The sequence below is a fragment of the Erinaceus europaeus genome, chromosome 4, assembly GCF_950295315.1.
Source record: "Erinaceus europaeus chromosome 4, mEriEur2.1, whole genome shotgun sequence".
In the NCBI taxonomy this organism is placed as follows: Eukaryota; Metazoa; Chordata; class Mammalia; order Eulipotyphla; family Erinaceidae; genus Erinaceus; species Erinaceus europaeus.
In genome coordinates, this window is record NC_080165.1 from 24,849,669 (window position 1) to 24,877,438 (window position 27,770).

Consider the following 27,770-nt stretch of genomic DNA (forward strand, 5'->3'; position numbering starts at 1 on the left):
CCTATAACAACAACAATAATAACAACTACAATAAGGGCAACAAAATGGGAGAAATGGCCTCTAGAAGCAGTGGATTTATAGTACAGGCACTGGGCCTCGGTGATAACCCTGGAGGCAAAAAAAAAAAAAATCCCTGGTTCCAGAGGCTGGATCACTAGGAAGTGCACTGACCCTGTCATGTGTGAAGCCCAGGTTTGAATCCCAGCACCACGTGGGAGATCCACAGTATGGGGGGCAGTTCCGGTGCCTGTGGTCTCTGTCTCTATCAGAATGAAGAAGTCTTTCATACCTGAAGCACCAGCAGTCCCAGGTTCAACCCCGCAACCCTCACGCGCACACACACACACACACACACACACACACACACACACACACACACACGTACTGCTGTAAGCCAGAGCTGAGCAGTGTGTTGGTAAAAAGAGAGAAAATGAATGAAAAAATAACTTAGTAAAACTGCATATGTGTGAGACCTGACTCATCTAAATAAATAAATTATAAATGCCGGGGAGTGGCTCACCCAGTAGAGAGCACACCTTGACTTGCAAGAGGACCTGGCTTTGAACACAAAGCACCACCTGAGAGCACCATGTGTAGCACCAAGGGGAAACCCCACGAATGGTAGTGCAGTGTTGTGGTGTCTCCTCTCTGTCTCTCAAGTCCACAGGGGCTGGGCAGTGGCCAACTGGTTAAGTGAACATAGTACTAAACACAAGCACCTATGCAAGGATCCAGAGCAGATCCCTTGCTCCCCACCTATGGTAGAGGGGCACACTTCATGAGTGGTAAAGCAACATCTGCAGGTGTCTATCTTTCTCTCTCCCTCTTCGTCTCCTCCTCCTCTCTCAATTTCTCTCTGTTCTGTCCAGTAAAATGGAAAAAAGGCCTCCAGGAGCAGTGGATTCATAGTGCCAGCACCGAGCCCCAGCAATAACCCTGGAGACAATAAATAAGTAAATAAAGCCCACTGGCATTGAATAAGCATGAGTCCAGATAGGAACAATTAATCAATTAACTAAAATACCTTGGTTCCACCCCGTGGAGCAGGTGGGGCTTGAGTTGCAGAGTGGATATGACATGCCTAGCGCCTCAGTGCCAACTCTACCCAGTCCTGGACAGTCAGTCACATCCTCCTCCCTGTTTCTCTGTTCTCACTTTGCAGTCTCTGGTCCAGGGTGGCCTGCCTGGCAGTGGCGTGCCCAGCGAGTTGCCTCAGCTGATACCTGTGTTCCCTGGTGGGACGCCCCTGCTGCCACCCGTGGTGGGTGGTTCCATCCCTGTGTCCAGCCCACTGCCCCCTGCCTCCTTTGGCCTCGTCATGGACCCCTCCAAGAAGCTGGCTGCCTCAGTGCTGGATGCCCTGGACCCTCCAGGCTCCACACGGGATTCCCTAGATCTGCTGCCATACTCCGAGACCCGCCTGGACGCCCTTGACAGCTTCGGGTCAGCCCGAGGCTCTCTGGACCAGCCTGACTCCTTCATGGGTAAGTCATGGCCAAGACACACTCAACCCCCAGCCCCCACCGCCACTCACACACACTCGCTTGGCATTTTGTGAAGCAGTCACACCTCTGGGCTCTGGAGAGTGGAGTTGGAATGATAACTCTTTTACCAAAACCCACCACTTCCTCCCAGGTAGTGTGGAACAACTTCGGAGTCACTGTGTCTCCTGTGATGCTCAGCAGACAGTCTGTGGCTGAGGATGTGGGACTGGGTGTCTTGTTCACAATCAGATTAGTATGGCTGGGACAGCTCAGGGCTCCAGACTCTCTGTCTGGTGCTCTCTGCTGGGCCTCCCAGGACCCTTAACTCACAGGTAGTGGGCTTCCAGGAAGATGAGCCTGTGACTAGGGGAAGTGGGAAAGACCACGAGTTCCCTCAGAACCATCCTGGGCTGGGCGCCAGGGACCCAGAAAGGAAGCAGACCCATTTGTGCCTATGCAGGACGGGCTTCCAGACCATCAGGCCTAGCCCAAGGTGCTATGGAGTTGCAGGGATCAACTTCCTGGAGGGGCTGTGCTGGGTGGGGTCTTGAAGGAGAGGTCGTTGGAGGACAAAGAGAGCACTTCCTCCCCACCCCATGGTGGGAGCACTAGTAGGTGAGCGGAGCCAGATAGGAGAGCTGGCTGGTTCCAGGACCTGTGAGCCTAACCAAGGAGCCTGGGTCCCTACTAGGGCTGCAGGGCCTCTGGAGGTAGAATACAGGGCACACATGCTTAGGCTGCAATACCTCTGGCACAAGGCAGTGGCTGTGGAGATAGAAAGGAGGGACAGAATTGGGCACAATATAAATAATAGAGGACTAGTCCTCAGAAGGCCCTAAGACCTTTCAGAGCAGGGCAGGTGACCTGTTCTTGTCTTCTTGCCCAGAGGAAACCAGCTCACAGGATCATCCCCTGAGCGGTACTCAGAAACCAGCCTCCTCGGTGAGTGATTTGGCCAAGGTCTGTGACCAGATACCCCTTGTCCTATAGGGATTGGAATGAGCTGGGCTGGGGATGAGGGGTTATGGGACTGTGGGCTCCAGAGTATGAGTGGGCCCTCTGGAGTGTGGAGTGTCACATCCCCCAAGGAGGGACCCCTCACACTGGATGGGTCAGAGATGGCTTCTCCCTATCCATCTTCACCAAGCAAGCAGAAAGCAGGGTCCAGCCTGACTGGCCCGTAAGGCTCAGAAGTGTTAAGTAACCTGTCCAGATTCAGTACCCAGCAGGTTCTGAGTGTAGGGTCTCACGGGACCAAGAAGTCAGGCTTCAGTCTAGGTAGTCACTGTGTCTCCTGTGATGTGTAGCTCTGGGGAAGTCACCACACCTCTCTGAGCCCTATCTGCTGATGCACTCGGGGAGAGGGTGAGCATGTGCATAAGCCCCATTAAGAACCTGTTATTTCTGGGCCAGAGAGATAAGGTTACCAGGTAGGGTGTGTGCCTTGCCCTGTGTACTACCCAGGTTTAAGCCCCAGGACCACATGAGGTGCTCTGGCACTGGAGGAAGGTCTGGTGTTACAGTCTCTATCTGAATGAAAAAGTGACCCAGGGTGGTGAAAGCACACATGCAAGCTCCTAACTACACACAAATACACACACACACACACACACATACACACACACACACACACACATGAAGGAGGAGGAGGAGGAGGAGGGAAAAGGGAAGAAGAAGCTGGGGAAAGGGAAGAAGAAGAAGAAAGAGAATGGGGGGGGGGGAGGAGAAGAGATGAAAATGTCTGTTATTTTGCTTCCACATTGGGCTTCCTCTCAAAGTTCCGGGCCAGGGCCACTGTCAGCCACACATTCCCACTAGGCTGATTCCTGCTGGGTGTTCTAGGCTCTTGGCTCCCCTGCTGGGAGGGTCCTGGCCCACAGTTGTACTCATGGGTAGGAAGAGATTGGTCATAAAACCACTCACCTCTGGAACCCAGGCTGGCCCCAGTTAATCCAGTCATTGTCCAGAGATCAACATGACCAACCTCCTTCTGTCACAGCCTGAACCCTCCATGCCCAACACCGCCTTGCTCATCAAGAATCCCTTGGCTGCCACCCACGAGTTCAAGCAGGCCTGCCAGCTCTGCTACCCTAAAACAGGTAATGCTATACCTTTGTACTCCTGCCCTTCTGCCTTCAAGATGCCAGGAACCTCAGGAGCAGAGACTCCCAGAATAAAATAATTGAGCTCATCATCCTAGATAAATGTGGGGGTTCAGGGCACACAAGTCCCTCATGATATTCTGAACAGGAAGGGATGCCATATAGGACTCTGGAACTTTCAGAACCTTTAGAAAGACTGTAGGGTGGTCCGAGAGGTGGCACAGTGGCTAAGGCACTAGACTCTTAAGCATGAGGTCCTGAGTTCAGTCCCCGGCAGCACATGTACCAGAGTGATGTCTGGTTCTTTTTTTCTCTCTCTCTCTCTCCTTTCTCATTAATAAATAAAATCTTTTAAAAAAAAAGAAAGATGGGGAGTCGGGCGGTGGCGCAGCGGGTTAAGTGCACGTGGCGCAAATTGCCAGGACCTGCGTAAGGATCCCAGTTCGAGCCCTCGGCTCCCCACCTGCAGGGGAGTCGCTTCACAAGCGGTGAAGCAGGTCTGCAGGTGTCTGTCTTTCTCTCCTCCTCTCTGTCTTCCCCTCCTCTCTCCATTTCTCTCTGTCCTATCCAACAACAACGACATTAATAACCACAACAATGTTAAACAACAAGGGCAACAAAAAGGAAAATAAATAAATAAAAAAAAACTTAATTAAAAAAAAAGTTAAAAAAAAAAAAAGAAAGACTGGAGGGGCAATAACTAGAAGGTGGTACCAGGCCTTTGGGACACTTCACCACCACCCTGGCATCAGGAGTTAAAGTGCTTTCACACGGGGTAGAGAGCCTGTTGGCAAGTCTGATCAGCTTCCTGGCTGCTCTACAGTTCAGAGGATGATATCTAGTGTGAGATGCAGGGTTGGGGCCAGGAGGTGGTGGTGCACCAGGTTATGTGCACATAATACAATGTGCAAGGACTCATGCAAATACACAGGTTCGAGCCCTTGCTCCCCACCTGCAGCAGGAACACTTCATCAACAATGAAGCAGGTCTACAGGTGTCTGTCTGTCTCTCTCCATCTCCCTCTCCCCTCACAATTTCTCCTGGAGGTTTTGTTTTGTTTTTTACCAAAGCACTGCTCAGCTCTGGTTTATGGTGGGATGGGGGATTGAATCTGGGATTTAGAAACCTCAGGTATGAGAGTCTTTTTGCATAAACATGCTTTCTCCCCTGCCCCCTCTCAGTTTGTCTCTGTCCTATCAAAGGAAAGAAATGGCCGCCAGGAGCAGTGGATTTGTAGTGCTGGCACCAAACTCTAGTAACTGAAGGCAGAGAGAGAGAGAGAGATGCAGGGTTGCTATAGGTTGTGCATTTTGCCAACCATGACCTTAATTTTAGCATAATGCTCAGGGAGCCCTGACATTGCACAGGTTTCTCACAGTTTTATGAGAAAGTGATCAATGATCCAAAAAGAATTCTTAAGTTTGGACTATTTCTTTCAAGGAGGAATAAGGCACCACTGGTCTGGGGATGAACACTTACCTCTATATTCCCTCCTATTTACAACTATTGTGTTTTCTCTCACACTCAAAACAAGGTTTGCCGAATTGATTTTACTCTAATTGCTACCTATTGAGCTTATCTATTTATTCACCTTTAACATCCTTTCACTGAGTGCCTTAATGGGCCAAGGAACAGGATGGGCACATAGCAAAAAAAAAAAAAGCAGGGTCCAACAAGCCATTACCAAAATACATCTGCCAGAGCAAATGCAGCCGGATTTCTCCCACTTTCCACCTCTAGATCCATTTCTCACCTGAGAGCATCTCACTCAGGATTCAAATGTTGCCCAGACCCAAGTGGCAAAGGAGTATTAGAAATATAGTTCTTTGGCTCCCAGCCCCCAAATTCAAGGAAGACTACAGCACTTGAAAGTAGATGCCCTATGTCCGTGGCTAGTCTTCAGCACACCTAGAATCTCAGAATTTTATTCCCCAGAATTCCATAATCTTAAAATGCTTTAAAAAATTATTTTGGCGGGCAGTGGAGACAGCATAATGGTTATGCAAACAGACTCTCATGCCTGAGGCTCCTAAGTGCCAGGTTCAATCCCCCGCACCACCATCAGCCAGAGCTGAGCAGTGCTATGGTGTTACTCTCTCTGTGTGTGTGTCTCTCTCTGCATCCCTCTCAAAAATAAAATTAATGAAAAAAAAATTTTTTTTAATTATTTTGGCGCAAAGTGCAAGGACCGGCATAAGGATACCGGTTCGAGCCCCCAGCTCCCCACCTGCAGGGGAGTTGCTTCACAGGCGGTGATGCCAGTCTGCAGGTGTCTGTCTTTCTCTCCCCCTCTCTTCCCCTCCTCTATCCATTTCTCTCTGTCCTATCCAACAATGATGACATCAATAGCAACAACAATAATAACTACAACAATAAAACAATAAGGGCAACAAAAGGAAATAAATATTTTTTTTTAAAAAAAAAAGACTAAGAACCTACTTTGTACTTGTACATCCACTGATCCATTTCTCCTGCTTGCCAGTGACTTAGTCTAAAAAAATTATTTTGGGGATCCCAAAGGTTTAAAAATCTTAGCAATGGGAGTCGGAAGGTAGCACAGCGGGTTAAGCACATGTGGCACGAAGTGCAAGGACCGCATAAGGATCCTGGTTTGAGCCCCCAGCTTCCCACCTGCAGGGGAGTCGCTTCACAGGTGGTGAAGCAGGTCTGCAGGTGTCTATCTTTCTCTGCCCCTCTCCGTCTTCCCCTCCTCTCTCCATTTCTCTCTGTCCTATCTAGCAATGACGACACCAATAACAACAATAGTAACTACAACAACAATAAAAAACAACAAGGGCAACAAAATGGGAAAATAAATAAATAAATAAATATTACTTTTTTAAGTAAAAAAAATAAAATAAATAATGACAACCAGGGAGCTGACACTGCGTAGAACACTGGGTAGAACTGGCCTGAATGAGATCTTAGTTTGATCTCTGCCATTATATATACCTGATAGGTTTTCTGGTCACTCTCATTAAATAAATGAATGAATAAAAAAATAAATAAACTGAAGGGCTGTGGCGCACCTGGTTGAGCGCACATGTTATTGTGTGCAGGGATCCAGGTTCGAGCCCCTGGTCCCCACCTGCAGGGGGAAAGTTTCACAAGTGGTGAAGCAGGGCTGCAGGTGTCTCTCTGTCTCTCTCCCTCTCTGTCTCCTCCTTCCTTCTCTATTTCTGGCTGTCTCTATCCAATAAGTAAATAAAGATAATTAAAAAAAATAATTAACTGGGGGTGGGGCAGTAGCCCAGCAGGTTAAGCACATACGATGCGAAGTGCAAAGACTGGCTAAGGATCCCAGTTATAGCCCCAGCTCCCCAGCTACAGGGGGATCGATTCACAGGCAGTGAAGCAGATCTGCAGGTGTCTATCTTTCTTTCCCCCTCTCTGTCTACCCCTCCTCTCTCCATTTCTCTTTGTCCTATCCAACAACAATGACATCAGTAACAATAATAACAATTATAATAGTGGTCCAGGAGGTGGCGCAGTGGTAAAGCTTTGGACTCTCAAGCATGAGGTCCTGAGTTCGATCCCTGGCAGCACATGTGCCAGAATGATGTCTGGTTCTTTCTCTCTCCTCCTGTTTTTCTCATAAATAAAATCTTTTCTAAAAATTAAGAAAAATAATAATAGGGGCCAGGTGGTGGTGCACCTGGTTGAGCGTACGTGTTACAATGCACAAGGACCTAGGTTCAAGCCACCGGCCCCCACCTGCAGGGGAGAACTTCACAAGTGGTGAAGCAGGGCTGCAGGTGTCTATCTGCCTCTCTCCCTCTCTATCACCCCTTTCCCTCTCAATTTCTGTCTGTCTCTATCCAATTAACTAAATAAAAATTTTAAAAAAACAAAACAATAATAACAAGCAGAGCAACAAGGGCAACAAAAATTGGGGGGGAAATGGGGGAAATATGGCCTCCAGGTGCAGTGGATTTGCAGTGCTGGCACCGAGCCCCAGCAATAACTTTGGAGGCAAAAAATAAAACACAATAAACCTTAGAAATAAAAAGTTTGAGTCTGCCCCTACTGCACTGGAGGAAGTGTTAGTGCTGTGGTCTCTTTCTGTCTCTCTTCTCTCTTTCATTTATTTATTTATTGGATAGAGACAGAGAAATCAAGAGGGAAGGAGGAGAGAGAGGGAAAGAGAAAGAGAGAGATACCTGTAACACTGCTTCACCACTCATGAAGTCCTCCCTGCAGGTGGAGGCTGGGAGCTTGAACCCAGGTTCTTAGACATGGCAACATGCATGTTGTACCAGGTATACCAATGCCCATCCCCCTTCTCTTCTCTCTAACTACAAAAGTCTAGTCAGAATGGTGACAAGCCAGTGATGACAAAACAAGCAAACAGTCGAGGAGGTGGCATAGTGGTAAAAAAGCCTTGACCTTGCTGGCATGAGATCCTGAGTTAGATCCTTAGCACGGCATAAGGATCCGGGTTCAAGCCCCTGGCTCCCCACCTGCGTGGTGGTGGTGGGGGGGGGTTGCTTCACTTCACAATTGAACCAAGTCTGCAGCTGTCTATCTTTCTCTGCCCCTTCTGTCTTCTCTTCCTCTCTCAATTTTTGTCCTATCCAGTAACAACAATAAAAGTAGTAACAACAATGATAAACAACAAGGCCAACAAAAGGGGGAGATAGTCTCCAGGAGCAGTGGATTTGTAGTGCAGACAAGCAGCGAGCCCCAGCAATAACCCTGGAGGCAAAAAAAAAAAAAGAATCTTAGCAACCTAGAGTTCTGGTGCTGACAGGTCCTTGGAGTCATCTAGACACTGTTACTCACCCACTGCAAGGCCTCTGCCTGACCCCCTCCCCTTGTGTCCCCCTTTACTAAGAGCCATCATGCCAAAGGTCCTTGAGCCCCCTTTTCTAAGAGCCATCATGCCAAAGGTCCTTGTGTCCCCCTTTACTAAGAGCCATCATGCCAAAGGTCCTTTGGGCCCTCGGGAGTGGGGACAGAGTGCTGTCTCCTTGGATGACTGTGCTAAAGACATTCTCCCTTGGCTACCCCAAAGGCTGCCTCTGTACCCCTGCCCTGGGGAAGCAGATTAAAACTCCATGAGCTAGGCTGCACTTGGTGATGTCTGGTGCAGCTGGAGCACATGGGGTCCCCACAAAGACTATTTCTGCTCAGTCTTCTGGAGTGCCCTCCCAGGAAAGGCAGGTGTCTGCTCTCTACCAGGCACAGTCTTCATGGTTTGTTTCGAGGAAACACGGGAATGAATGGCCAGGATCACACAGAAGTCAGGATGGTGGGATTTGGAAGGGTGTGGATACCAAGCAGGGGCTCTTTACAAGGGCTAGCTGTCACAGGGAGCATGTGGCAGGCTGGCGGGGGCCCACAGAGGGAGAGTGATTTCCTAGCAGGAGGACCAGCCCCCTATTCTCCGGCACACTTCAGTACTTCCTCTGAAGTCATGCCCGTTCCCCTTTTCTCCCCTGCACTACAGGCCCCAGGGCAGGTGATTACACCTACCGAGAGGGCCTGGAGCACAAATGCAAGCGGGACACCCTGCTTGGCCGGCTCCGGAGTGTGGAGGACCAGACTTGGAAGCGAATCCGGCCCCGGCCCACCAAAACCAGCTTTGTGGGCTCCTACTACCTGTGCAAAGGTGAGTATACTGTGAAGGGGCAGGCCACACAGCAGGGCCTAGCTCTGCTCTGCATCACATCTAGACAGGCCAAGCAGGTATGGCCCAGGGCCATGGGGGCGGGTTAGGAAGCTGGGATGCAGAGGCTCCTGGTAGAGAGTTGGGTCCTAGAGGAGACTGGAGGTCAGTCACGGTGGAGGCCTACCCCAGAAGCCCATAGTTGGGCTGAACATTTTGGATGTTACATTTGAGCTGGAGCCCCAGGGCAGCCTGGACTCTGAATGTGAAGGGCAGACAGATGATGAATAGCTGCCCTCTGCTAAACCCTCCACAGGTGGCCCTTTAATTCCTACCACTGCGCTTCTTCCCATCTCAGGGTGAGGAAGCTCAGGCTTTGGGGGCCTAGCCAGGGCCTTGCCAGATGTTGTTGATCAGCCTCTCATCTTCCCAACAAGCTCTTAAGCACATGTCACTTCTAGGCTCTGCCCAGTAAGTAAAGTCTAGATTGTAGGAGACCTACAGCCCCCCTTCTCCCTTAGCCATTCCCCAAGCTTTGAACCCTGACTCCTCTGCACACCCCATGCCCTCTGAACTTAGCCATCTTCTGCTCCTCCTCAGGCCGGGCTGGCAAGGGGAACCTCTCCTGCAGAATCGCCCTTGGTGTGGAGGACAGTCTGGCCATGCCAGTATCCAGCTGCTCCTCCTTGTGTGCCTGCTGTGGGGATGGGGTAGGGAGACAGGAGCAGGGGAGGGAGAGAAGGGTAAACAGCTCTCACCCCAGGACCTGGCAGGCCTTTAGGTTCTGAGTCTGCTGGTCTGTCTCCAGGTGACATATTTATTTAATTTTAGATGTTGCTGGAGCTTGGACCCAGAATCACACTCATGTGCCCTTCTATTGAGCCATTTCTTTGACTTTTTTTTTCCTGTTTTGTTGTTGTTGTTGTTGTTTCTAGGACTTCACAGTTCCAAAAAAATTGTTGTTATTATCATTACTATTATAACTATTTTACCAGAGCACTGCTTAGCTCTGACTTACGGTGGTGCAGGAGATTGAACCTGGGACTTTGGATTCTCAGCCATGAGAGTCTCTTTGCATAACCATTATGCTACTTACCCCCACCCCCAATTTTTTTTTATTTGGTGTCACCAGGGTTATCACTAGGGCTTGGTGCCTACATGAATACTAAACCATTCCTGGTGGCCATTTTTTGGTTTCTTTTTCTTTCTTTATGATAGAGGATAAGAGACAGAGAGGAGAGACACCCGCAGCACTGCTCCACTGCCTGTGAAGCATTCACTTGCAGGTGGGAACCAGAAGCTTGAGTCTGGGCCCTTGCACATGGTAATGTGTGCACTTTACTGGGTGCACCATCGGCTCACCTGAGCCAAGTTTTTCAGATAGACAAACAAGAGGGAAAGAAAAAGATTCCACAGCACCAAAACTTCCTCCAGTGCAGTGAGAGCCAGGCTTGAACCTGGGTCACACACACATAAAGTAGGTATACTATCCAGGTGAGTTGGCTTTGCAGCCCTTGGCCAAATTTTTTATGAGAAAAATATCTATCTATCTATCTATCTATCTAGACAGGGAATTTACCAACTTCTCCTCATTTTGTGTTTGTTACACCCATGTGACCAAGGATCAAACCCAGGGTCTTAACATATATAACTCTGTCCACTAAATCACTTCCCCAACCCCTGATTTATTATCTCACTTAATCCTCATTACAACCCTGTGCCCCAGTGTTCTACCACATAAGGGACAGTGACTCGGGGTATACAGAGAATCTCAGTCTGCTGGACTGCAAGGTCTAGTCCCCCAACATTTTCCCACTAGAATAGCTGCAGATTCTACGTGTTAGGTGGCAGCTTGTATGTATCCACAAGGCCTCTCCTCTTTCCTGACCGACATGAAGCAGCCATGGGGGTGGTAGGGCCTGGTGACTGCCATGCCTTGCACAAGCAGATCACCCACTTTGACACTTCCCCTCACCCACTGGTATAGAGTCAAGAAGGGGTCTGACCTCTGCCCCTTCCAAGTCCTTGTAGCCTGCAGGCTACCAGCCACCATGGGAGACGGGAGCCTGAACCCCAGGTTGTTGCCTGCCCCTCGTGGGGGCATTGCGGGCTACCGTCCTGCCTGGCGGAACGCATGTCCTGTTGCCTCTTTGCAGACATGATTAACAAGCAGGACTGTAAGTACGGAGATAACTGCACCTTCGCCTACCATCAGGAGGAGATCGACGTGTGGACTGAGGAGCGGAAGGGCACCCTCAACCGAGACCTACTCTTTGACCCACTTGGGGGCGTCAAGCGTGGCAGCCTCACCATTGCCAAACTCCTTAAAGAACACCAGGGCATCTTCACCTTCCTCTGCGAGGTACCTGACTGTCCGAACCCCACCACCACCTGTCTCCTCCAGGCGATGGCACAGAGGTGGTAGCGAGGGGCTCAGGGGCCTGACTTGAGAGTCAACAGCTGTTTGGGCTTTCAGAGTAAGGCTTGTAGGGTCTCATCATGTTAGATCCCCATTTAGCGGGGAGTTGGGTGGTAGTGCAGCAGGTTAAGCGCAGGTGGCGCAAAGCGCAAGGACCGGCATAAGGATCCCGGTTTGAGCCCCCAGCTCCCACCTGCAGGGGAGTCGCTTCACAAGCAGTGAAGCAGGTCTGCAGGTGTCTATCTTTCTCTTCCCTTCTCTGTCTTCCCCTCTTCTCTCCATTTCTCTCTGTCCTATCCAACAATGATGGCAATAATAATAACTACAATAATCAAACAAGGGCAACAAAAGGGAATGTAAATAAGTAAATATTTAACAAAAAGAACCCATTTAGCACCTTGCAGAAGTGGAAACTGAGGCCAGGAAAAAAAAAAAAAAACTCCCCTGCTCTTTCTGATAACTGGCATAGAACAGGCTGGGGGTCAGGTGATTTATTTTATTTTATTTTTTGCTGAGGCCTGTTGCTAACATGATTTCATGGCTCCTGGGACTTTTTTTTTCTTTCAACATCAAAAAGAGAGGAGAAACACCACAACACTGTCTCACTTTCACAGAGCTATCCCTTGTTCCATGCCCAGTGCTCCATGTGGTGTTAGGTCTTGAACCTAGGTCTTCATGTGCTCTGCATGGTGGGCTATGTCTTAGCCCCACCAGGTGCTTTAGACATGTATTCCAAGTGCATGCACACACACACGTGCACACACACACACACACGCACACACACACACCCCTTTGATACCTTGTCTAACTGCACGCTAGCATCAATCTGAAGCTTTGCTAGTCCCCTCCCAGACTGTGTCTAGGCCACATGCTCTCCCTGGCATGTTCTCCCCATGATTCCATGTCTCAGACCCTCTGAAGATCAGCTCCAAGACTCTGCTTCCCCACCCAGTCAGAGCACACTAGGTTGCCGCCTCTATGAAGCGAGGTCTGAGTCCAGATTGTTGGCAGGGTTTGGTGCAGCTCAGCCCACTCTCCACTCAGAGCAGCCAGACCACTTACTTCTCCCAAGGATGAGGAGGCCTGGAGACTAGAGTTCACAGCCAGGCACTGGGTACACTTTACAAAGCACCTGCAGTCCTTTTACATCTTTTTATTTGTAATGTTTTATTTATTTTTTAGTGAAAGAGACACAGAGGAAGGGAGGTGGAGAGAACACTACTCAGTTTTGGTTTATGGTGGTGTTGGAGATTGAACCTGGGACTTAACAGCCTCAAGCATGGGTGTCCTTTGCATAACCATTATGCTGTCTCCCTAGCCTGTTACATCCTTTTTTTTTTTTTTTAACTTCACAGTGAATCTGAAGGACAGAACAACTGGTCATCTCCAGTCTATATAGGTGAAAAGATTGAGCACAGAGACTTGAAACCACCCACCTCAGACAGTTGAGTGGTGAGAGCAGAAAGAGGAAGAGAGACAAGGGCCAGATTATCTGTGAACCAGAGCCAGAGAGGCAGGGCCTCAGACTCTGGGATTCCCTGCTTTGACCTGGGGTAGAGCTTACAGGGGCCGGGTCTGTTACCCTGGTGTCCTTGCCCGGCCCCACCCAGCACACTGTCTCCCTGGGCAGATCTGCTTTGACAGTAAACCTCGGATCATCAGCAAAGGCACCAAGGACTCTCCATCTGTCTGCTCCAACTTGGCTGCCAAGCACAGCTTCTACAACAACAAGTGAGTGGGACCTGCAGCCTGGGTGAGGGTGAGGGTGTGGGGTAGGTCAAGAGACCCCCAGGGACAGCTTAGATGTCTGGGAAATAGCTGAAGCCAGATGGTGGACCTCAGGTGTCCAGGTAAGGGGCAGAGTGTGGTCTCAGATCCCTTGTTCAACCTGAAAGGATGGAACCTCATTTACTGAAGATCTGCTGCAGCAAGTCCTGTGAGTGAGAACTTACTGTTTATCATACAGATGAGGAAACTGAGACTTGAAAGTAGCAGACAGGTGGGCTCCAGGTCTCTGACTTCTGTCCACTGCCCTTCCCTGCATGACATCAACAGTGAACAGTGAGTGGGAGGGACTGAGTCAGGTCCCACAACCACCTTTGCTCTCTCCTCTTTGGCTCTGCCCCAGTGAGGATTTGGATGACAGAACCTAGGTCCCGGTCCCATCTTGTTTGGTGGCCTGTCTTATGTCCTCTGGCCTCTCTAGCTTTTTCCCCTCCTCGGTAAAGATTCCAGCCCTCTAAGGTTGCTGTGAGAATAATCAACATTCCTGACCCAGAGGTGGCTGCTCCATTATTGTTCTCCAGGGCGCGGGGCCAGCTCTGGAGCATGGAGCTGGCAATGCTCCTTCTTCTAGCCTCCTAGCTGGTGGGATCTGGTGCCTCTCTTGCTGCAGCCAGGGGAGAGGCAGAGTTGGGGCTCAAACCCAGGACTTCCTGAGAGCATCACTTCCAACTCTTACCATCCATATTCTAAGGACGGTTAATAAGGAAGCAGGTGCCAAGAATAAGCCCCTCCCCTTGGGCTAGCCTGGCACTGGGGAGGGCAGCCCTGCCAGGAATGATGAGGGAGGTATGGGCTGTAGATGACTTTGTTCCCCTGCTCCTGCCCCTGTCTCTAGATGCCTGGTGCACATAGTCCGGTCCACCTCCCTCAAGTACTCCAAGATCCGCCAGTTCCAGGAGCACTTCCAGTTCGACGTGTGCCGCCATGAGGTGCGCTACGGCTGCCTGCGGGAGGACAGCTGCCACTTCGCCCACAGCTTCATCGAACTCAAAGTCTGGCTGCTGCAGCAGTACTCGGGTGCGGGGCAAGCAGGGCTGCTGGGCATATGGGGTGCCACCGAGTGCAGGTGCAGGGTGACAGGGCTGATGGGGGCGGCTGGGATGCTTAACTGGGTTGCCTTTACTGGTGGCTGGGGCTCTGGAGGTGCCAGGGCTTCCTCACATCTTAGAGGCTGCCAGGGCTTTGCTCTCTGGGAACTTCCAGGCTCAGAAGTCCCTGGTTTCACCCCTGCTTAGCACTGCCAGCAGAGCTCACAGGAAGGGGAGAGAGGCAGACCTGGGGGCTGGCTCCTTCAGCTGCTGGGGTGCTCATCACCATATCACCCAGAACCTCCACTTGCTCTCTGTGAAACACGGATCATAATCTCTGTTTCTGAGCTGAGTTGTTAAGAGCTCTTCACTTGCTCACTCATCTGCCAAGGATCCATTGAGCACCTGCTCCTGCTTCTTAGCAGGGGCTGAGCAAGAACTCTCCAGTTCCGGTCTTTGCTCTTAGCACTGATGCCTGTCTGTGAGGCAGATAGACAACAAACGCGCCAGCACTAAATGCTGCGTTCCATCCTTCTGGGATGCACGTTCCCCCCATTGCCTATCATGATTTAATTAGCAGTGCTTTCATTGTGTGGGGGGCATAAATGAGGAGGGGAAGACAGAGAGGGGGAGAGAAAGACAGACACTTACAGACCTGCTTCACCGCCTGTGAAGTGACTCCCTGCAGGTGGGGAGCCGGGGGCTTGAACCGGGATCCTTATGCTGATCTCTGCGCTTTGCACCACGTGTGCTTAACCCACTGTGCTACCACCCTACTCCCGATCTTTTCTTTTTTTTTTAATTGCTTTTTTTTTTTTTAACCAAACCATTGCTTAGCTCTAGTTTATGGTGGTACCGGGGATAGAACCTGGGACTTTGGAACCTCAGGCATCAGAGTCTCTTTTCATAACCATTATACTTTTTTTTTTTTCCAATTGCTCTGGCTGCTGGTCAGATTCTGTATTTTGGTAGTGAAGCTGTTGTTGAGGGACCAGCTATGAAGTATGAGACAAAGATGGCATCCAGGTCAACTCTAAGATTTTTGAGTAGCAAATCTGAAGAATGGGGTTCTGAACTGTCAGAAAAGCTGGTTTGAGGGAGCACATTGGGGCTTAGCATGGAGTTAGAGAGTAGCAATGTGGACCAAGCACCCCATTTGGGAGTCTGGAGACTCACAGGAGAGGTGTAGATGGAACTGTACAGTTGGGAACCATCAATAGGAAAATACTTTCATTGTCAATCTCTAGCTGCCATGGAGCAGCATTTATAGGACAAGTTTTTATCAAGTGAAATCAGTTGTGGGAATAAGACTGTAAAATTGGAGGGAATTTGGAGAAGAGCAGGTTTATGGAAGAACAGGATTCATTCCCTGCTCAGTGTGAGATTGGCTTACTGTCAGCAGTGAGGCTGGAGGCATGTAGGCCACCAGCTTGGGTCATTTGCCCTTTGGTTGCTGCCAGAGAAGAGCTGTGGTCCCTGGAGGGTGAGCCAGGATGGGTCAGGCACAGAGTCCTAAGAACTAGTGCTGAAAGCCTGCAAGCAGGGGCCAGTCTTAAAGCTTCACTGAGGTGGTGGAAGTCAAAGTCTGTCAAACAGCTGGGCCAAGACACAAGTTCACTGGTGGGGGGGCAATGGGTCACCATGCTATGCTGCGGAGCCAACACTTTTCTCTTGCTTTTCCCTGTTCCCAATGCATTTTATTTTCAGTCCATCAGAGTATGGAGCCGGCTTCTATTCCCAGTTGCAGAAGAACAGATATGCCCCAAGGAGACATGTTTTCCCTGTATCCCATGTTTTTTTGTGGCAGGGCTGAAATGGAGAATGGAGCTCCTCCACCTGGGCCTGGGGGTGGCACTGGTGTCTAGCGGGTCTCCTTCCTCTCCTTCAGTGACATTCATGTGTTCTTCTACCCTTCCCAGGAATGACCCATGAAGACATCGTACAAGAATCCAAGAAATACTGGCAGCAGATAGAGATCCATGCAGGGAAAGCCAATAGCAGCTTGGTAAGACCCTGGGTGGGCATTTGGGAGTAGGCTCCAGCCTCACAAGGGCCATCCCCCATCTGTTCACTTAGACGTATTCTAAACTTAACCAGAGCATTCTACGGACAGTACAAAGATTGCAAGTTTACTTTTTTCTGTTTTCTCCAGATAGCAGAACGTTCCACATTCACTGATTCACTGTGTCATCCCAAGTCTGTCATTCTGTCTCTTTCTCTTTATGCACATATACAAATACACAGTTGCATATATAAAAAACAATCATACACTTATTTATTTATTTATTAATATTTATTTTATTTATTTATTCCCTTTTGTTGCCCTTGTTGTTTTATTGTTGTAGTTATTATTGTTGTTGTCGTTGTTGGATAGGACAGAGAGAAATGAAGAGAGGAGGGGAAGACAGAGAGGAGGAGAGAAAGATAGACACCTGCAGACCTGCTTCACCGCCTGTGAAGCGACTCCCCTGCAGGTGGGGAGCCAGGGTTCGAACCGGGATCTTTATGCCAGTCCTTGTGCTTTGCGCCACCTGCGCTTAACCCGCTGCGCTACAGCCCGACTCCCCACTTATTTATTTTTGTCTTTGGAGCTTCACTACTTTGGACCAGCTTTTCCAGATGGAGACAGAGGTAGAAACACTGTAACACCAAAGCCTACCCACCCCACCCCCCTTTCTCACCGCCCCTCCACCACGCATAGGGGCTGGGTCTTGTGCATGGAAAAGCAGGCGAGCCATCTTCCAGGTGAGCCATCTTCCTGGCCCCACACTTTCCTTCCTGAGCCATCTGCAAGTAAGTTGCAGACATGGTGCCCTGTGACTCCTAAGTGTATCAGTGTATTCTTCCTAAAAATAAGGACAGTCATGAAGATAGTTCCACTGGTAATTCAACACATTTTGTTTTCTTTTGCCTCCAGATTTATTGCTGGGGCTCCATGCTGCACTATGAATCCACTGCTCCTACAGCCTTTTTTTTTTTTTTTTTTTGGATAGGACAGAGAGAAATTGAGAGAGGAGGGTAAGATAGAGAGGGAGAAAGAAAGGAACACATCTGTACACCTGCTTCACCACTGGGGAAGCAACCCCCCTGCAGGTGAGGAGCCAGAGGCTCCAAGTAGCGTCCTTACCTGGATCCTTGCATTCTGTACTGTGTGCGCTTAACCTGGTGCACTACAACCCGCCCTGTCTTTTTTCTTCTTCTTTTTGCCAACAGGGTTATCTCTGGGGCTGTGTGCCTGTACAACTCCACTGTCCCTGGTGATCTTTTCCCCATTCTTTTCCTTATTCTTTATTTTCTTCCTTTCTTTTATATTTTTTTATAGAGAATGAGAGACAAGGAGAAACAGTGAAGCTTCCCCCCACAAGTGAGAAACATTGGCTTGAACTTAGGCTCTCATTCATGGTAACATGTGCACTCTGCCGGGTGTATCACCACTCAGCCCTCCAACAGACTTCCATGCCTGAGGCACCAAAAGTCCCAGGTTCAATCCCTAGTACTATCTTAATCCAGAGCTGAGCAGTGCTCTGATAAAAATTAGATTGGGGGAGCTGGGGTAGCACAGCAGGTTAAGCACACATGGTGCAAAGCACAAAGACCGGAGTAAGGATCCCTGTTCGAGCCCCGGGCTCCTCACCTGCAGGGGAGTCGCTTCACAGGTGGTGAAGCAGGTCTGCAGGTGTCTGTCTTTCTTTTTTTTTTTTAATATATTATTTATTTATTTATTTATTTATTTATTAATGAGAAGGATAGGAGGGAAGAGAAAGAACTCTGGTACATGTGCTGCCAGGGAATTGAACTTAGGATCTCATGCTTGAGAGTCCAACAGTTGATCCATTGTGCCACCTCCTGGTCCACAGGTGTCTGTATTTCTCTCCTCCTCTCTGCCTTCCCTTCCTCTGTCCTATCCAACAATGACATCAATAACAACAACAATAATAACTACAACAATAAAACAACAAGGGCAATAAAAGGGAATAAATAAATAAATAAAACATTAAAAAATTAGATTGGGGACTGGGAGATAAATCACTACTTTACTATGTACAAGGACCTGGGTTTGAGTACCCAGACATCATATGGGATCACCATGTACAGAGAAGCTTCACAAACGGTGGAGCCTCAGCCCTGTTTCCTGCAACATCACTGGCCCTTTCCCTCCCCTCCCCCACTCCCCAGGGGACTCCCCGGACACATGGGCCCAGCACCTTTGACCTTCAGATGAAGTTTGTGTGCGGACAGTGCTGGAGAAATGGGCAGGTGGTGGAGCCGGACAAAGACCTCAAGTACTGCAGTGCCAAGGCCCGACACTGGTGAGGCAGGAACCTGGCAGGGGCACGGGCAGGATGGGGGTCCACACACACCAAATGTAAAGATGCCAGGGCTCTGTCTGGAGGTCGCACAGCCCAAGCCTCTAACCAGTGCCCTGTGCTGTCCTGCAGCTGGACCAAGGAGCGGCGGGTCCTGCTGGTGATGTCCAAGGCCAAGAGGAAGTGGGTGTCAGTGAGGCCGCTGCCTTCCATTCGAAACTTTCCACAGCAATATGATGTGAGCACCAGAAGTGGTGAGGGTGGCTGGAGGGGGGGCTCAGATGTGGTTCCTGGCATCCCGTGGGGGGCATACTTAGCAGACTCTTCTGTCTCATCCCCAGCTCTGCATCCACGCACAGAATGGCCGCAAGTGCCAGTATGTGGGCAACTGCTCCTTTGCACACAGCCCAGAAGAGAGGGACATGTGGACATTCATGAAGGAGAACAAGAGTGAGTGGACAAGAGGGGATTGCCCAGTGTTCCCTTCTTAGCAGACACCCCAAGCTGTTAGCAGGTCTGCTGTGCCTGCCCAGCTGTGTGCTCTGGGTTTCCCATGGTTGGTGGGGCACAGACACACCCAAAGTCAGCTCCGGTCTGTGCAGCAGATGGAGGTGGACACCTCCTTATCAGGTGCTCTGTCTGTCCCCTACTTCCCGCCAGTCCTGGACATGCAGCAGACCTATGACATGTGGCTAAAGAAACACAATCCAGGAAAGCCAGGAGAAGGGACCCCAATCACTTCCCGGGAAGGGGAGAAGCAAATCCAGATGCCCACAGACTATGCCGACATCATGGTGACGCCTCCATCCTCCGGGGCCTGAGTGGGTGGGCCACAGGGTGGGGTGTGTCTGGGGGGGCCTCCTCATGGGTGGTTCTGGCAGAGGTGTGGGGAGTGGGCACCCATGGTGGTTGTACCCTTAGATGGGCTACCACTGCTGGCTCTGTGGCAAGAACAGCAACAGCAAGAAGCAGTGGCAACAGCACATCCAGTCGGAGAAGCACAAGGAGAAGGTATTCACGTCGGACAGCGACACCAACGGCTGGGCCTACCGCTTCCCCATGGGCGAGTTCCGGCTCTGCGACAGGTGCTGGGATGGGCAGGGCTCGGGCAGACACCGTGGGGACATGCAGGGTGGGGGCGGAGTTGGTTCCAGCTCTTCCCAGTCTGGAGACATCCTGCTGGGGTATATTATCTAGAAGCTGCAGCTCCTGCTGTGTGTGAGGGTGCAGTAGAGGCACGGGACACCCCACACACACACCGCCCCTGCTTCACAGCCCTGGGTCAGACCCTGGAGTGGTCACGGCTTTGTGGGGTGGAAGCTTCGCCTGGGGTATGGCTAGTCAGGGGGGAGCCTGAACCCCGGGTGTAGAGGCCATGGTGGGAAGGGCATGGGGCTGGGGCAGTGAGCCTCCTGCTGCCCACCCACAGGCTCCAGAAGGGCAAGGCCTGCCCTGACGGGGACAAGTGTCGCTGCGCTCACGGGCAGGAGGAGCTCAACGAGTGGCTGGACCGGCGCGAGGTGCTGAAGCAGAAGCTGGCCAAGGCCCGCAAGGACATGCTTCTGTGTCCACGGGATGACGACTTTGGCAAATACAACTTCCTGCTGCAAGAGGATGGGGGCACCTCTGGTGCCAGCCCAGAAGCCCCAGCTGCTGCTGCTGCCGCTGTTACCAGAGAATAGGGCCAGGACTTGGCTATGGGTGAAGTCCTCGGGGTGGGATGGGGCAGGACGGGGTGGGGATGAAGAGTCTGACAGATGGGCCAGGACTGGGTTGGGGGGACCCCTCTCATCAGGCTGCCCCAGCTCTCTGGGGCTCATCTGTCCCCTCAGCCCCTCCAGCCCATTGTGCACGTGCTGCAGCCCTGGCATCCCAGGGCCCGTGCTCCTGCTGATGAGACCCTGGGCTGACTTACATCCACCCACCCTGGATCACCTGGTTGGGGACAGAGGGGCTAGCTGATCCCTCTGACTTCAGCCTACAGCTTTAACTTCTGTCTGCTCCTCAAGGGGTCCAAAGCTCAGGGCTGGGGAGCCTGGGGTCCCCACTTGAATCTACAGCAGGAGGGTCCTTCTCCCTACCCCTCCCTCACCCCACCTCCACCTTCCTGGGGACAGATCACAACAGAAGGTGGGAGGCCCCAGTTAGCTTTAAAATGATGCCCCAGAGTGGAGCTAGGAACACTGTTCCCTTTGGGGCCTCGGTTTCCCCTCTAGTTGGAAGAGTGGGAGGGGCTGAGTTGCATGATCTCTGGAACCTGGCAGTTTCCCAAGACCACCAACCCAACCCTCTCCCTCATGGGCCATTGACTGTAGATTGTAGAGCCTTTGGTGCAGATCCAGCCCATTTCCCCATTTTGCAGATGGAAAAACTGAGGCTCATAAGAGAAATGATCTGCCTAGGATTTCCAGCCCCAGCACAGGGGCAGAACTGGGTTTCACACTATGGTCAAGCCTCAGGGCCAGGTCTCAGCAGGAGGCTCTAGGCTTGCGGCAGGGATGTGACAGTCTGAATCTGTGTGAGCTGGGGTCCCAGGCAGCACTGCTGGGGCCTGGGAAGGGAGGTTTTAGGGGGTCATGCCAGCACCTCTGGAAGGACAGCTGCCTCCTGAGAATAGTGCCTGTGGCATCACGGTGAAGGGCACCATGGTCCCAGTCATCATGGTCCAGCCAGGAACTCAGGTTCTTCGTGAGATAGGGGAGGCTAGCTAGAAATGATGACATGGAGAGAAGGGGAACCTGACTGGGTTCTATGGGTCACTCCGGGACCCTCTTCCTTGGGACCCCAACACAACCGTCTCCTTCTCTCCTACAACTAGGGTGGCCTCTTCCAGCCCCTTCCTGATCCCTGGCCCTGCCAGCTGTCTAGGACCCCAGCCGACCCCCAGCCCCTGCCTCCACCCACCCAGCCCTCTCCATCCTTCTCGTCTGACGTTTCTTCGTGCACCCCTCCTCTCCATCCCACTCCCCTTGGGCAGACACAGCTCCCCCTGGTTCCCTAGACATTCCAGAATGCTCCCATACCATTGGTACAAGGAGTAGGCCCCTCCCCCAGAAGAAACCGGGGAGCAAGGCTGGAGTCGGGGTGAGATGAAGAGAACGAATTACCCCTTATTCCTCCTCAAGCAAGGATTGAGCTGGTATGATGGTGGGCAATGGACTGGAGGGAGCCCAGTTTCTCTTGGCACCACTGCCCAGCCTCATCCTGATAATCATGGCATAAACCTCCGTCTTCCCCCAGCAGGCCAGCACCATCGTGTTCAGGTGCTGCTGGTGTGGCTGGAGGGAAGAGAGACCACACCAAGGTGGGGGCTGTGGCTGTGAACGTCGATGACACTTGTTTCCCTGGTCCGTGGTGTTGCAGTCTGTTGTCACCAGCCTTGTTTTTAGTGTGTATATATGTTGCCCCTGTGATGCATATATACACAGGTATTAAATATATCGCTCTATATAATATTATATATGTGTGTGGTATCCGAGGAATCACTTCTAATGAGGGCTAAAGCTAAAGAATTTGGCCAGAAAATGCAGCCATCCAATGTAATTAGAAGGACTGTGGGGGCCATCAGACCATTTGTGAGGATTCAGGGACTGGAACCAGGAGTCAGAGGTCATTTGGGCAGCAGGGGGGCCAGTGATCCCTGCTTGGACCCAGCTTTGACCCAGTCACTGTCGGGCCGCCTAGCCAGGTGGGCAGAGAGCAAGCGGGATGCTCAGGGAATGTAGATGACTGGTGTCTGTCTCCCACCTCAAAGCACAGGCTTAGTGTCCAGAGTCCCCTCTAGCCTGCTACTCTTTGGGGGACCTTGAAATCTGGGGTCTCCTGGCTTGGCTAAAGCTGGATGCCCCAAAACAGGAGGAGAATTGGGGCACAGGTATTGGGATGAACTGGGGTGTGGGGCAGATCAGAATATACTATGGGTGGTCATTTCAGCTTTGACCCTAGTGGGCAGGCTCAGAGTGAAATCGGAGACCTATGCCCGGCACTGCAGGCAGGGGACAAGACAGCACAGCAGATGTGGCAGTGGGGGCAGGCGTCCTCATGTGCGCGTCCATTTGGGGGCATGGATCAAAGAGGGAGGCTGCATTTCTCAGCTGAGCAGTAATCAACATAATGGTCCTTTAAAAATGTCTGTGTATTAAAATTTTAAGAATACCACACTTTAATATTAAATATTCATAAGGTCTAGTATCTTGATAATAATGTAGATGTTTTAAATAACAACTTTTGTCCTTCTTAAAATAAAATGAAAGAAACTTGCTTCTTTTAGCCTTTGTTCTAGAAAATAAATGTGCACTTTGACCTCTGTCCCCAAGGTGTCACTCCTGTTCGTCCCAGCCTGGCCCTTGTTCCCTGGCACCTAGGCTGCTGTGGGCTCTAGGGACAGAGCTGGCAGGCCTCAAAGCAAGCACACATTCCAAGGGGTGAGAGGTAAGGGCCGAGGTTCATGTTCCTGTGTAAACAGGGTAGCCTGGTTGGCCCCCGCTCAAGCACACTGCAGCTGGCAGGGACAAGCTGTGCTCTGCTCAAGTGGCCCGGATGGACGCCACCCTTAGCTGGCTTTCCTGCAACCTGTGTGCCCAGGGTGCTCACAAGGGGCTCGTCAGCAGTACTCCCTGCTCCTGCAGTGTGCACTGCCCTGTCTAGTTGACAAAGGGCTGGCTCTGTGCCTTCTCGGTCTGATTTGTTCAGGCAGGAGAAGGACCCTGTTATGTGGTACCCCTACCCCCAAACTCTTCTAGACGCTGGGGATACCTAAGTATAGGGGCCAGCTTCCTCATTTATTTATTTATTTATTTATTTAGTCTCCAGGGTTATCACTGGGGCGGTGCCTGCACTTTCGAGTCCACTGCTCCTGGAGGCTATTTTTTCCCTTTTGTTGCCCTTGTTTTTTATCATTGTTGCTGTTATTATGATTTTAGTGTTCTTGTCATTGCTGTCATTGTTGTTGGATGGACAGAGAGAAATGGAGAGAGGAGGGGAAGACAGAGGGGGGAGAGAAAGACAGACACCTGCAGACCTGCTTCATCACCTGTGAAGCAACCCCCCCTGCAGATGGGGAGCCGGGGGCTCAAACTAGGACACTGGTCCTTGCGCTTGACGCCACGTGCGCTACCACCCAGACCCACCTTCCTCATCTTTAGTAGGAGACTAGAGGATGCCTATATCTACTGGGCTGGGAGATGTTTTTTTAATTTTAATTAATTAATTTCTTTATTGAGGGAGATAGAGAGATATCTGCAACCCTGCTTCACCACTCATTCAAGTAGGGACCAGGGGCTTGAACCCCGGGTCCTTGCACACTGTAATGAGTGCACTTAACCAGGTGCACTACTGCCTGACACCCGTGTTTGTTTGATTGTTTGATTGTTTGTTTGTTTGTTTTTGGATAGAGACAGAAATCAAGAGGGAAGGAGAGGAGAGGAAAAGAGAGACACCAGCAGCCCTGCTTCACCACTTAGGAAGTTTCCTCCCTGCAGGTGGAGACCAGGGGCTTAAATCTTGGTCCTTGTGCACTGTAATGTGTGCACTCAGCCACATATCCACTGCCTGGCCCCTAGAGAGGTGTTTTTTCAAATCTGGATTGTGTCTCATCAGACAGCTTTATTTTATTTCATTTTATTATTTTATTTTATTTTATTTTTTCCTCCAGGGTTATTGCTGGGCTCGGTGCCTGCACCATGAATCCACTGCTCCTGGAGGCCATTTTTCCCCCTTTTTGTTGCCCTAGTTGTTGCTGCCTCGTTGTGGTTATTATTGCCATTGTTGACGTTGCTTTGTTGTTGGATAGGACAGAGAGAAATGGAGAGAGGAGGGGAAGACAGAGAGGGGGAGAGAAAGATAGACATCTGCAGACCTGCTTCACCGCCCGTGAAGCGACTCCCCTGCAGGTGGAGAGTCGGGGGCTCGAACCGGGATCCTTACGCCCGTCCCTGCGCTTTGCGCCACGTGCGCTTAACCCACTGCACCACCGCCCGACTCCCTATTTTATTTTTTTAGTGCATTGTTGAGGCTTGAGTCCAGAATTTTACACCATGTACTCTACTGCTGAGAATTTCCCCAGCTCAATTTTTATTTTGGAATGAGAGCAGAGCATTGCTCTTCTACCCATTAAGTTCCACTTGTTTTATCTTTGTTTCTTGCATGTGGTCCTGGGGGTCAAACTTCCCCTTGTGCCTATCAGGCACACACTATACAGCTAAGCCACATCCCCACCCCCTCTCCGGACCAGAGGGTTTCCTGGAGGAGGTAAAATGGAATTGTAGTTAAAAAAAAAAAAAAAGCCTGTATTATTGTCATCAACTTAACTGTTATGCATCTTTCTCTTAATTATATTTCACATGTGTCTCCACTCCCCAGTACAATATAGTTTAGATATTTACCATCAGTAGTAATCAAGGAGCTAGAGCTGACTTGAATATTGAATAACCCTGGTTATTTCTCTCTCTTTCTTTCTTTCCTTTCTTTCTTTCTTTCTTCCTTTCTTTCTTTGCCTCCAAGGTTATTGCCGGGGCTCAGTGCCTGCACTGCAAACCCACTGCTCCTGGAGGCCATTTTCCCCCTTTTTGTTTGCTGTTGTTATTATGTTGTCATTGTTGGATAGGACAGAGAGAAATGGAGAGAGGAGGGGAAGACAGAGAAGGGGAGAGAAAGCTAGACACCTGCAGACCTGCTTCACCACTTGTGAAGCAACTCCCCTGCAGGTGGGCAGCCAGGAGCTCAAACCGGGGTCTTTAAACCAGTCCTTGCACTTTGCACCATGTGCGCTTAACCTGCTATGCTACTGTCCAGCCCCCAACCCTGGTTATTTCTGGCCTTTGATCCTGAGTGGGAGTTGCAGCCAGTCCCTGTGCCCCAGTGGGCTCCTCTCTGCTCCCCTGTTCAGAAGTTGCTCAGAGCAAAAACCACTTAGGTAGGTGGATGACTTCTGGGGCCCCTGCTGAGGGACTTCTCAAAAGAAAGCACTTGTGGGGTGGGAGATAGCTCACACAGAACACACACTTTTCCATGGATGAGGACTCAGTTTCAAGCCCATAGCCACCACATGGGAGCACCTGCACCAGGGAAAATCATGAACAGTGCAGCAGTGCTGTAATGTCTCTCTCTCTCTCTCTCCTCTCTCTCTCTTTCTCTCTTTCTGAAATTAAAAATAAATTAAAAATCATAGTCCAAGAGGTGGTACAGTGATTAAAACACTGAATATAACAAGCATGAGGTCCTGAGTTTAATCCAATTGCATGTGCTACAGTGATGCTCTAGTTCTCTCTTCCCTTTCTATCATAAATAAATCTTAAAAATAGAATACCTGCAGGGAACAGTGGAATGGCGCACACACACACACACACACACACACACACACACACACACACGAGCGCTCACAGCCCTGGTCAGGGGGGGACTGCATCCACAAATCCACAAATGTCCACTGTCAGAATGCCACATGCACCTCCTGGGAAGATGCCTGCAGGCCTCAACAAGGGCAGTTTGAGTCACTGGACCTGCCTGGCTGGTGATCAATAAGGTGTGTCAACCTCTGGTAGCTTCCTTTGGACCTGGAACTTATATATTCACTTATATATCCCAGCTCGAGCCCCTGGCTCCCCACCTGCAGGGGAGTCGCTTCACAGTCAGTGAAGCAGATCTGCAGGTGTCTATCTTTCTCTTCCCCTCTCTGTCTTCCCCTTCTCTCTTCATTTCTCTCTGTCCTATCCAACAACAACAACATCAATAGCAACAACAATAACTACACAAAATAAAACAAGGGAAACAAAAAGGTAATAAATAAAATTTTTTTTTTTTAAAAAAAGGACACTTTGTTTCTGGTGAACTGGGGGCAAATGTAATTGATGAAAACCTAGTAGGGTCTCCAGCTAGGGATGCATTCAGAATCATCCAGAAGGGCCCCAGACCACCTGCCGTGTGGTGTCAGTCAGACTCCTGAGCCAGGAGACCCAGAAGTTCAGATGATCTCACCATACCTGCAAATGTCTCAAGCTAAGTGGTCTCCGTTTGCCCTCCCAGACACTTGGCTCAGCAACCTACTGATATGGCTCCTGGTCGACCACAGGCAGCACTGCTAGCTGGATGCTCTGTGCAGAGTGAGGTGCCACATGGATGGACTGGCTTTCAGTCTTATGAAGATTCCTCTGAGTAGCGAGTTGCCTGGCTAGGGCTGTGGTTTAGTTTTGGATTCCTCACAAGGTCTAGCTAGTGCCAGCTCTGCAGCAAGCACCACTCATGGCCTTTAAAGGCTTTAGTGAATTGTGTACATTGGAAGGAATCTGTAGAGAGCTCCTGGAAAGCAAGCTCTGAGGCTGTGCAGTCACGCAACCGGTGGGCACAATTTAAAAAATATATATTAATTTATTCCCTTTTGTTGCCCTTGATGTCATTGTTGGTGGATAGGACAGAGAGAAATGGAGAGAGGAGGGGAAGACAGAGAGCGGGACAGAAAGATAGACACCTGCAGACCTCCTGTGAAGCGACTCCCCTGCAGGCGGGAGCGGGGCTCTCAAACTGGGATCCTTCCGCTGGTCCTTGCACTTTGCGCCACCTGCGCTTAACCACTGCGCTACCACCCGACTCCCTGGTGGGCCCATTTTTAAAGCTGTATTTTATTTATATCACAAGAGATAGGAGATTCACATGAGAGAGGAAGAGAAAGAAGTCAGAGCAACACCTCCTGTATATGTGGTGCTAGGAATCAAACCTGGGGCCTCAGGCATGCAAAGAAGCCCTTCAGCCATTGTTCCCAGCCATAGCAGGTGGGCATTTTGAGAACATGCAGGGTGCTTCCTGCAGCTTTTGCAATCACGGTCTGCAGACAACTCTAACCCCACCTTTGTGGTGAGCCAGTCTTGCACAACAGACGTTAACTTGTAGCAATGATTGGGCAATGTACCAGTCCAGTCTTGGCTTGCCACCACCTGCAAGTCACAGGGGCTCCATACAGCCAGACCCACCCAACACTCACCCCTGGGTCGTCACAGAAGCAAAGGGCACCAGGAAGATAAATAAGGTACTTAATGTGTTACAG

The 27,770-nt window shown here is 50.5% G+C and overlaps 1 protein-coding gene across 4 annotated transcripts in view; it reads left to right on the forward strand.

Moving 5' to 3' along the window:
- ZC3H7B (zinc finger CCCH-type containing 7B) overlaps window positions 1-22,993 on the forward strand; it is an 85,488-nt gene extending 62,495 nt beyond the window's left edge. For all 4 annotated transcript variants that reach the window (XM_060189032.1, XM_060189030.1, XM_060189033.1 and 1 more), the window contains 14 exons: window positions 1,163-1,484; window positions 2,371-2,426; window positions 3,484-3,583; window positions 9,036-9,197; window positions 11,351-11,556; window positions 13,244-13,344; window positions 14,234-14,415; window positions 16,346-16,431; window positions 18,603-18,736; window positions 18,866-18,971; window positions 19,075-19,183; window positions 19,394-19,527; window positions 19,655-19,818; window positions 20,163-22,993. In XM_060189032.1, the coding sequence (XP_060045015.1) occupies window positions 1,163-1,484; window positions 2,371-2,426; window positions 3,484-3,583; window positions 9,036-9,197; window positions 11,351-11,556; window positions 13,244-13,344; window positions 14,234-14,415; window positions 16,346-16,431; window positions 18,603-18,736; window positions 18,866-18,971; window positions 19,075-19,183; window positions 19,394-19,527; window positions 19,655-19,818; window positions 20,163-20,415 (2,115 nt within the window). In that variant the 3' untranslated portion in view covers window positions 20,416-22,993. The remainder of the gene's footprint in view (window positions 1-1,162; window positions 1,485-2,370; window positions 2,427-3,483; window positions 3,584-9,035; window positions 9,198-11,350; window positions 11,557-13,243; window positions 13,345-14,233; window positions 14,416-16,345; window positions 16,432-18,602; window positions 18,737-18,865; window positions 18,972-19,074; window positions 19,184-19,393; window positions 19,528-19,654; window positions 19,819-20,162) is intronic.
- Window positions 22,994-27,770: the final 4,777 nt, after the last annotated feature.